This window comes from Lathyrus oleraceus, chromosome 7, assembly GCF_024323335.1.
Source record: "Lathyrus oleraceus cultivar Zhongwan6 chromosome 7, CAAS_Psat_ZW6_1.0, whole genome shotgun sequence".
Taxonomy (NCBI): Eukaryota; Viridiplantae; Streptophyta; class Magnoliopsida; order Fabales; family Fabaceae; genus Lathyrus; species Lathyrus oleraceus.
In genome coordinates, this window is record NC_066585.1 from 260,443,222 (window position 1) to 260,453,815 (window position 10,594).

Sequence of the window (10,594 nt, forward strand, 5' to 3'; positions counted from 1 at the left end):
TAGATAATTGAATTGACATTTGGAGTTTGCATAAATTGAATATCCAATAACAATATTACGTGTAAATCTTTAATTTTGTATCATAATCAATTGTGGGTCTATAAATCGATGTTCTTCCCATTACCAACCTACCATCTACTATGTTTCTCCAAAAAAGAAATATGCTTAATGTTCTTCCCATTACCAACCTACCATCTACTATGTTTCTCCAAAAAAGAAATATGCTTAATGTCAAGACATAAAATCACTGAATATTGATAGTTAACAACTTTCAACAAAGAGATAAACACCCAACTTTATTTATGCTCATAATATCTCCAGATAAAGATGATCGAATAACCTTCCAGGATATAATAATTAATTTTCTATTGTCTATCCTATATATCTCGATAAAATTTCTAATGCAAGAATCTAAACTGTCAAAAAAAATTATTCATCATTCATAAATCTTAAAACTATACAAAAATAATTTATTTGATAGCTTGGCCAATAATTTATGTACTAATTGAATTAACATTTAGTGCAAATAAAATAATACAATAAGTTTTTAGTATGATAGCATAAATAATATTTTAAAAAAATAGCACAAACATGTACCTGTTGTAGCCGGTCATTTAGCATCATCCCAAAATCCACCCTAGAACCCAGTAAAACCCTTGCCTGAGCACTAAACCTCAAACCAACAAAAAACCTCATCAAACTGCAATGACAAAACCATATGCCGCTGTTTTACTGTCGGCCATAGCTGCCGCATCAGGTTTATCTCACAATCACGCTTTTTCCGACGCCACTTCTTCTTCGCCTTCCGATGATCCTCAATCCCCTCCGCCGCCTCCCAAATTTCGAAACAACAATCCAAGAACAACATCTGCTGGGTTTGATCCAGAGCCTCTCGAGGAAGGAGCCAGAATTGTCACCAATGTCTCCACGAAACCTCACGGCAAAAATGTTTCATCTTTGTTCCCTCCTCGTTTTCTCATTCATGCCCTTTTGCTTCATTTTGTTTATTGTTTTAATTTATCTCGTTTTCTCTTTTTAGGTTTTTGAGAATATTAAAAAGAAAGAGGATGCAAAGCAAGCTGAGTTTGCTGCAAAGACTGTTGAGTCTAAGCATATCAAAGCACAGCATGAGGCTGTGAGTTGATTATAGTAAATCCATTTGTTATCAATTTTTTATTTTATTGGGTTATTAGGTATGTAGCACTGACACTTCTGAAAAAAAGTGTATGCCCGTGTCACCTGCAAGACACTTGTGATTTGGTTACGTTTAATTTATTCATATTTTCAAATTACTACCGGTGTTGCAGTGTCAGGGTCTTTTTTGGGGTGTCTGTACTTCATAGGTTATTAGTTTTAGTATGTGTTAGGTTTTGCGGTGGCTAAAATTGATTTTGATTGAATTGGTTTGTTCGATTCTGCGGTGAAGAAAATTGATTTTGAGTGAAATGATTCTGTCAAATTGATTATGCAGGAAAGACAAAGGATTACATATGATGAAAAGAAAAAGCTTGCCCAGCTTCAGGATCAAATAAAATCCCAGTTGGCTAAGTATAAGGATGAGTTAGCAAGGAAGAGGATGCAGGTATTGAATCTTTTGAAAGTTAGGATTTTTATTTTTTTTGCCGTTTAAAGAATCTTTCTCATTCTTGGATTATTATTGTAAGGCAGAAAATGAACAAAAGAGAGCAAGGAACCAAGAGCTAGTGAAAATGCAAGAAGAATCTTCTATCAGATTGGAGCAAGCTCGGCGTTCAATAGAAGAACAGATTCAGGCTCATCGGAGGCAGAGTGAAAGAGAGATGGCTGAGATTGAACGTGAAACAATTCGAGTAAGGGCTATGGCAGAAGCAGAAGCGAGAGCGCATGAATCTAAGTTAGCGGAAGATGTTAATAGGAGAATGCTAATTGATCGTGCTAATAAGGAGCGAGAAAAATGGGTTGCTGCCATAAATGCTACGTTTGACCATATTGGAGGTACATTTCTATTTGTTGCATAGTATGCAATGTGCAAAACGTTACGATGACAATCTAAGAAGACAATAATCATCTATACATTTATGCATTTGTGAAGTTGAGTACATGGACCAAATCATTGATTATTTGCTAGGTTAGTTAGACAAACTCCACACCAATCCCGGTGTTTGAAAACTCGATTTATCTTTTGTAGGGGGCGTTAGAGCCATTCTAACAGATCAAAATAAGTTGGTTGTAGCAGTTGGTGGAGTGACTGCTCTGGCAGCTGGAATCTACACTACAAGGTATAAATTGTTCATAGTTTAGAATGAGCTATTTGAAATGAGGAACATTGTTCATTTTTCGAGTTATTCAACTTCAAATCCCCACTTCTCTATCTGTCTATTTTGTACGAATATCTACTTTGTTGTCATTTGCATGGTATGCTTAGTTTATATTCACATTGGACTTAATGTAGGGAAGGTGCGCGGGTTATTTGGGGATATGTTGATAGAATATTGGGACAACCATCATTGATCCGAGAGTCCTCCCGAGGGAAATACCCCTGGTCTGGCACGTTGTCCCGTACCATGAGCTCCCTGTCCCGACGTACCGATCCAGAATCTGCTTCAAAAGTTGGAAATGGTTTTGGTGATGTAATTTTGCATCCTTCTCTTAATAAAAGAATTGAGCAGCTGGCATCTGCAACTGCGCATACAAAAGCACATAATGCACCATTCAGAAACATGCTTTTTTATGGTCCTCCAGGAACTGGAAAGACAATGGCTGCCAGAGAGTTGGCTCGTAAATCTGTATGACTCCGTACTTATCTATTGACCTTGTTCTAGCTTTTCATGTTTTTCATACTATCTGACTTGCTTATATTCAGTGACAAATTTTCTCTCTTCAAATGGGATTTATGTTTAGGGACAAAGTTAGTATTTGTTATTTTGTCTTATTTTGTTTCTTCTCGATGCAGGGATTAGATTATGCATTGATGACTGGGGGAGATGTTGCTCCACTCGGGTCGCAGGCTGTCACAAAGATACACCAGTTGTTTGATTGGTCCAAGAAGTCTAAAAGGGGTTTGTTGCTTTTCATTGACGAAGCTGATGCATTTCTGTGCGAGTAAGCAACACTGTTTTCATGTTTTTTCATTTATTTAACTTGCACGTGGCAACAACACATGATGATTAAGATCTGCTAATTGCAGCTCAGGACTCCTTATAATCATATTTGTTTATTTTCTATGAAAACCAACATTCTCTGCACAAATATTGTCCAAGTGAATTGATAGAATTGAATAAATTTTACAGGCGGAACAAGACTTACATGAGTGAAGCACAAAGAAGTGCACTCAACGCTCTCCTCTTTCGTACCGGTGACCAGTCAAAAGACATAGTCCTCGCGCTTGCCACAAACCGTCCCGGTGATCTCGATTCAGCCGTATCAGACCGTATTGACGAGGTCCTGGAATTTCCCTTACCCGGAGAAGACGAGCGCTATAAACTTCTTAAGCTCTATCTGGACAAGTACATTGCCCAAGCTGGAGCAAGAAAACCTGGTTTAGTTCAAAAATTGTTGAAAGGAACCCCACCAAAGATCGAGATTAAGGGATTGACTGATAATATCATTAAGGAAGCCGCGGCTAAAACCGTGGGATTTTCCGGAAGAGAAATAGCGAAACTGATGGCTAGTGTCCAAGCTGCTGTATACGGGAGCAAGAACTGTGTTCTTGACGAAAGCTTGTTCCGTGAAGTGATAGATTATAAAGTGAGGGAGCATCAACAGAGAAGAAAATTGGCAGGTGCTGATAAGGTCAATGCATGAGGATTTTTATCCAGATTTTTTCAGCAATCTTTCTAATAGGGATTTTGTCAAGCTTATTCATTGATTGTCACCAATTGAAGGAAGATTTTGGAATTAAAGAATAGTGAAATTTTATTTAGTATTTTCTGCTTATAGTCAGTACTGAATATTTATGACTATTTGCAACAGCTGACTGACTATTTGTGATTAAGGAGGGTGTAAGTTATTTACATCGTGCTTAAATAATAATATTACTCTGTGTTTCATAAATTTTATTGCTAGTGGTGATGTTGGGTGTGCAAAATCTCATCTAACCTCTGATCCACCCTACCCTATCATAGACTTTGCTTATATCAATTTTAAGGGTCACTTCTCCTACCTTACCATTTGCTTTTTCATTGGCTCATTTACCTATTTACTGTATTTATGCAGTATAAAATAACTGATAAAAAATTTGTCTAATTTTTTTTAGTTAATGTAATTTGAAAATCAGAAATAAATAGAATTAACCAACATTTGAGACTGGTTTCTGAAAGTTAAATTACCCATCCGGTTATTTAAACAATAAACCTTGCCCCATTTAAGACTCCTTACAATTATTAATTTGATTTCAGAATAGCAATGTCATTGCTTTGATTTCAGAACAGTAATATTATGAATACATCATCGATTAATAGGCCTTAAACTATTTTAAATCCATCAACTTAGTCCTTGAATCATTATTCTCTCTTATTTTGGAAGCATTTGAGGGATTAATGATAGTTTCAAAACTAATAGTGATTGAATCACTATTCTCTCTTATTTTGGAAGCATTTGAGGGATTAATGATAGTTTCAAAACTAATAGTGATAGTTTAGAGACCAAATTGCCGAATTATCAGTAATATTATACTTTCAAAAATTGCAAATTATGAAATACTGAAACAAAATATGTCTCAATGATTAGCCAGATCACAGGCTCTCTCCACACACAACAATATGAGACCCCCATCAATAGTATCAGATGGTAACATGAACAATTGTCATATTCTTATTTAGCAAATTGTAACAGACAGGTACATTTGGCATCATAGGATTTAGTCAGAAGATTGTAACCAAAAAAACATTAATGATGTTCAGCAGCAATTCTTTAAGTACACAACAATGAATTGTAGACAGCATGCCCTAATGGTGGTGATCCTGAACATATCGCAGGCCGCAATATTTGCAGACAGCTGGCTTGGCCAAGTCAAGGCATATATATTCAATTGGGTGTCCAAGGGCGGGATCAGTATCTGAAAACAGGCAGCAATATCCAAATTAATTACAATCCTACATAATCAACAAAACCTGAACTGTAACGTCTTTATCTCCTTCACTTATACAAGGAAGAATATAATAGAAATTGCAAAAATTGTACCTCCTTCACAAGCAACTATCCTGCCTTCGACCTTAATTGGTGGTACTTCATTGATCAGCTCCATTGGAGATTTCTTGCTTGTATCCTATTACAGAAGAAACAAAATATTAGTATCACAATTGCTTGAGTCACAATTCAGTAAGAAGGAATGACTTTAAATTCCATTAGAGGAGTCAACTCTTAAGAGATAACTGCGTGTCCGATGCTCGGCCAACAGCTGATGTGAAAAATGATATTTTTTCCGCGTAAGGGTGCTGGCATTTTGGGTTACTTCAAACAAGCACTATTTTTGTCTCTAAATCTCAGTTGGATCAGAAGTGATAAAAGTACTACAGCTGAGCGAAAAAAGTAGTTTCTGTAATAGGTTGAAAAATGTGCAAAGGGTTTTAGTTAAATCAATTGCATTCAAAATCACTTTGGCAAACACACACCTAAACATTCATTAAGCTTGCTAAAAAATCAAGCAACACAGGAAGTTGGAGCCAGGAAGAAGAAAATACAGGCATTAACTGACAAAAGTATGTCAATCTGTCTTTAGTATAAATGAGGAAGAAAGCTCAAATCATTAAAACATTACGAAATGATTTCAGAAACACTGCAGGGAAGAGCAGCCCTTGAGTCATCAGCTGACACTGAGGGACAGACCTATTCACTAACAGAAATCCTGTGCCAACGGCCAGTTGATAATCCAGTTAGAACTGTCGTGGATTCCATCCTATAGAGCAAGTTCAAATTTTATTCCTCAAAATGTTTCTTTAAAGTTTCTGATACTTAGGTAACCTAGAAAACCTCAAGCAAAAAATTGTCAACATATTTTTGTCACATTCACGCCTCTGGTGCATACACTTGTGCTCGATCAATGTTGTGTGACTGAGCTGTCCCCGATATTTCTTTTATAACCTTTTTCCCCTCAATTTACTACAAGAGGTAAGATATAATTATAATTGAATAACATTCAAAAGGGGCTGAATTATGTATTAGAAGATGAATTCATGAGGCACAACCTGATGGCTATTTCAAGTAAAACAAACTATATATGTATATATCAACAAGATTATCATACTCTTGCAAAGGCGGCTTTACCAAATTCTAAAAATGAATGATCCAGAAAAATAAGCAACAACTAAGATTATAACTAAAACATCCACATCAAATACAAAGATGCAGTAGAACACCTTCCCAAACAAGCTTAACCTTCCACTTTATTAAATCACTATACCAACAAGGATCAAACCCTTTTTCTTATCATTTCAGGATCCTTTAATGTGCATCAAACCAAATGTGTTCAATAACAGAAATCATACGACAATGCCCAATTGATAATCCCATTAGAACTGTTGTTGATTCCGTACTATAGAGCATGCTTAAACTTTATTCCTCCCTTTGTATTCTGAAGTATCCATCTGCAGAATGCAGATTTCTCCCAAATAAAGTAGCTTAGAAAATCTCACAGGCGAATTTCCTCTCTCCTGGTGCATACACTAATGCTCAACTCGTTCAATGTTGAGAGATTGAGCGGTCTCCAGTCCCGGTGCATATAAAAAGGACTGATTTTGGAATTAGAAGAATAATTTCACGAGGCATAACTTATATTTACTTCAAGAAAATATAGATAGATAGATATCTACAATATTTCATACTGTTGCAAAGGCGGTTTTAACAGATTCTAAGCAACAACTAGGTTATACTTATAACTAAAACACATCAAATACAAGGTGCGGTAGAACAGCTTCCTAAACAAGCGTAACTTTCCACTTCATTAAACCACAATGCTAAGTTTCCAACAAGGATTAAACCCTTTCTCTTATCATTTCGTGATCATTTAACTATAAAATCAATTTATAGACTCTTGTTTTATATTAATAAGTTCAGTAATACATTGTTACAGCATCTCAATTTTGCATCCCTTTTCTCCTCTCAACGCATCAGAAATCAAATAAATAAAAATTCCAATTGAGAATACTAGAAACATATTCAAATTTCCCCCTCATTTAAAAAAAAAAATCAATCAAATCATGAAATGAATAATGCGACTAATTTCCAAAGCGTGATGACAAATTATGAGCCTAATTTGAATCTGAATCATGTTAAATCAAACGCTATCTATTTTGTTTTGCTTGTGATAAAAAAAAGGTGATTCGCAAGGGTACCTGCATCCACTTGGCCGTATGGTTGCTGATTTGAGTGGTTACGAGGCTGAAGCTTCTGGTGGCGGTGGTGGTTGCCGTCGATGATGAAAATTTGACGAGGTTCTTCAAAATACTCGACGCCATTTCACAAACCCTAAATTCACTCAGAAATCACCAAACAATTTTGATTAAGATCGATAAATGAATCAAACGGGAACTTGGTTGAAACTCACCCTTGGAATACAAAACGACGATAGATTGGGAGGTTTCGGTCTTGTTGCCACTATTTCAGTAATGGGTCGACCCATGCTTTGGTCCATTATCTAAATTTCTATTCGTACCTCTATATTTTCTAGTACACCCATCACTATGGGAAGACAAAATTCTGGAATTTGCCCGAGACCCAATTTATCCGATCCGATTTATGATGAAAGGGTCGGTTCTTATCGGATGTAGGGTTAGAAAAGTAAAAAATTCGAGTACATTAGGAGTAATACTAGGATAATTAATAAATATTAGAATAATGCTAATTTATAGATACAAAGTAAAAGCTAAGTATAATAAAAAAATTCTTTAAAATTGTGTTGAATTTAATAAAATTTATTATTTTTTTTAATATAATTTTATTTTATTTGTAAATTTTTTAACATGTGTTCTAAATACAAAAGTTAGCATTATCTAATATTATATACCGTCATTCTTTTTAATAAATGTGATAGTTATTTTTTAATTTTTGAGATAGAATCTTAAATTTAGTTTAATTGTTTTTCACATCCAATATTTTTAACTCATTTTTCATGTGATCTTCTCATTTGTTAATATTGAAAAAGATTTCTTGGATTTTATTTTTGGATTTATTTTAATCTTTTAATTATAAAAAAATATTATATTAATCTTTTAATTTTTTAAAATATATCATTTTTATTTAATTAACGATAGAAAAATTCAAAAATCTACTATTATTCTATTGGTACTTCTTATTTCTAAAATTATTTGTGGTGTTTTGTTCAGTGAGTTTCCTTGTTTTTTTTATTACTTCTCTATATGTTAAATATTTTTTGGTATTTTTTATTTCTCGATCCTTTTTTATACATTATTTTTTTTCGATGATGATGATGATTTCTTTTTATTTCCTTTATTGCAGGATTATCACGAGAACTAAAATCTACATGTTATTTTTTTTGGAAACACTAGAAACGGTAATTTTTAGGGGTTTTTTTTTTGGGGAACTTTGGAAACTTGAATTTGTAGATTTTTTATGGGGGAACTTTACTCGAATACATCATTTTTCTTGAACAAGTGATCATGGATGACTCTATATGGCTCCATCCCAATGGGTTTATTATTCCAAAATAAATGGAGCACTTTGGAGCTTAGTCACTCAAAGTTTATCTAGGTTGTCAGTGAGGGTATGCAACATTTTGATGCTCAAACTTCTTTCAAAAAACCTAAGGAATGGGTCATGATTATTTTTGGTCCAAATGAATGAATTTGTGGGTGGTTTCCCTTATATCAGTTTTCCTTATGTCGGTTTCCCTTATGTCAGTTTCGTAAGTATGACATTATCTTTCAGCGTTGTGAATTATGATTGCCATTAAACTTCCTTTAAACATCACCTATTATCGAGTTTGATGTTGGCTCCATCTATGAACTTTCCTCTTTCTTATAATCATATGGTTTTATGATGATTGCAACAACTTTTCATGCTTGTACACCATTGCATATGCCCATCGAAGATTTTCATTGTCGTTTTGTGGTTTTTTTACCTTCTATCTATATCACGAGTCAATATGCTTTGCAGCTCGGGGATTTGTCAATTATTAATGAAGTCGTTCAATAAAATAATATACTTATAAAGTATATAATATTTATGAAGTATCTGATTCAAGGATAAACGATAACAAATATCAACCATTATGATCAAAGTAATTTTTTTGAGAATATCTCAAAGTTTATGATCCTTAGTGATCAGATGAATGAACTTTGTTAATTTTGTTGTTTATACCAACTTTCGCATTCAACGATGTGTAGAGAAGGATACACCATAGTATATTTGGTGTTTTCCCTTTTTAGGGAAGTATTTATCAAAACTCCTTGATAGAAGAGCTATACATTATTTTAAGGTGGAAATAATTTGATAACTTTGATTAAACCCTTAAAATAATAAGTTTAATTTTTTCTTATCTCAATAAATTACTTTTCTAACCCAAAAGATAAGTATTATAGTGTTTTACAGCAAAGGATGCAAACAATGATAAGTGGGGGTGCAAAAAAGAAACAAATTCAGCGCAAGGCCCAACATGCACCAAGGAGGCTGGACTACGTAAGCCCAATTGGTCAGCATGTTATGACAACTAACTATAAGAGATTGGCATGCATAGTTTTAGATCAAATCCAAGCCAAACTTATGCATCAAGCAAATCAAATCCTAGCATTAATAAAGATCGCATAAAATCCTAAAAGAATATGTGTATCCAATCGATTAGATCCCTTAGCTAATTGAGTAGCTCACTTAATCTAGAAAATTTCAATTTTATTTTCAATTAGCACAATCTACATTAAATGCTTGCCTGGAATACACAATCAAATCCTCATATGGCACGCTATAAATAAGTATGCTTCTATTCACTATTTCACGCATCTCATTCATACCTTCTTTCATCTTGTGTTGTGTGAGTTCCTCTTCCATAAGTGTCATCATGGCCTCATCAATCCAAAAATCCAGAGAAACACGAAGAGGATATATTATCACAACCATGATAATGAGTAACAAACAAGAAGAAAATAAGACGATTCTAGAAAATAAAGTGATAAAATCATGTTATTTTGAAGAAACCTTCATGAGAGGCTACAAGCTATATTCACACAACTGTTAGGCCTCCTTGAGAACTTTCTTTACTAAGGTACCTGATAAAATCTATCCAAATCTGGTGAAAGAATTTTACTCAAACCTGCATGTGATTGGAAAAACTAGGACATCATCAGTGAAAACGTTAGAATCATGATCCATAGAGAACGATTTGGTAGAATGTTTGGGACAACCTTACTAGGAACATCCTACAAGTCAGAAAGTCCCAGAGGCCTCAAAAACTTCAAACAAATTGTATCCTCAAACGCTCTTGTCACCAGCCCCGTGGAAAAAAGGAAATTACCGTTTATGACAACCTTTTTTAAGCCAAAGGTTCGAATCATCCACTACCTTATAACAAGAATCCTCCTCCCATGAAACATTAACAATAACTATGTCATCAAAGGTGATATTATCCCTCTCTGGGTTCTCATCCAAAATATTCCAACAAACTGGT

General features: G+C 34.4%; 2 protein-coding genes across 2 annotated transcripts; one reads left to right on the forward strand and one right to left on the reverse strand.

The window, feature by feature from the left end:
* Positions 1-599: 599 nt before the first annotated feature.
* LOC127100309 (uncharacterized) lies at positions 600-4,032 on the forward strand. The gene is made up of 8 exons (XM_051037447.1): positions 600-948; positions 1,040-1,135; positions 1,472-1,582; positions 1,665-1,974; positions 2,168-2,258; positions 2,432-2,765; positions 2,933-3,081; positions 3,270-4,032. The coding sequence occupies exons 1-8, from the start codon at positions 706-708 to the stop codon at positions 3,781-3,783; spliced, it is 1,848 nt and encodes a 615-aa protein (XP_050893404.1). The 5' UTR covers positions 600-705; the 3' UTR covers positions 3,784-4,032.
* A 645-nt stretch (positions 4,033-4,677) lies between these two features.
* LOC127100310 (NADH dehydrogenase [ubiquinone] iron-sulfur protein 6, mitochondrial) lies at positions 4,678-7,580 on the reverse strand. Its single transcript, XM_051037448.1, has 3 exons — positions 7,311-7,580; positions 5,161-5,245; positions 4,678-5,035 (listed from the first exon to the last, which is right to left on the reverse strand). Exons 1-3 carry the CDS (start codon positions 7,431-7,433, stop codon positions 4,926-4,928), a joined length of 318 nt encoding a protein of 105 aa, XP_050893405.1. The 5' UTR covers positions 7,434-7,580; the 3' UTR covers positions 4,678-4,925.
* Positions 7,581-10,594: the final 3,014 nt, after the last annotated feature.

Bases quoted from the DNA above. Each gene is read 5' to 3' on its own strand.
- LOC127100309 (XM_051037447.1), top strand. From the start codon at position 706: ATGACAAAACCATATGCCGCTGTTTTACTGTCGGCCATAGCTGCCGCA. The intron at 2,259-2,431 runs GTATAAATTGTT...GACTTAATGTAG, and splicing joins GCTGGAATCTACACTACAAG to GGAAGGTGCGCGGGTTATTT. The intron at 2,766-2,932 runs GTATGACTCCGT...TTCTCGATGCAG, and splicing joins GAGAGTTGGCTCGTAAATCT to GGATTAGATTATGCATTGAT.
- LOC127100310 (XM_051037448.1), bottom strand. From the start codon at position 7,433: ATGGCGTCGAGTATTTTGAAGAACCTCGTCAAATTTTCATCATCGACG. The intron at 5,246-7,310 runs GTACCCTTGCGA...CTTCTGTAATAG, and splicing joins ATACGGCCAAGTGGATGCAG to GATACAAGCAAGAAATCTCC. The intron at 5,036-5,160 runs GTACAATTTTTG...GCCTGTTTTCAG, and splicing joins GATAGTTGCTTGTGAAGGAG to ATACTGATCCCGCCCTTGGA.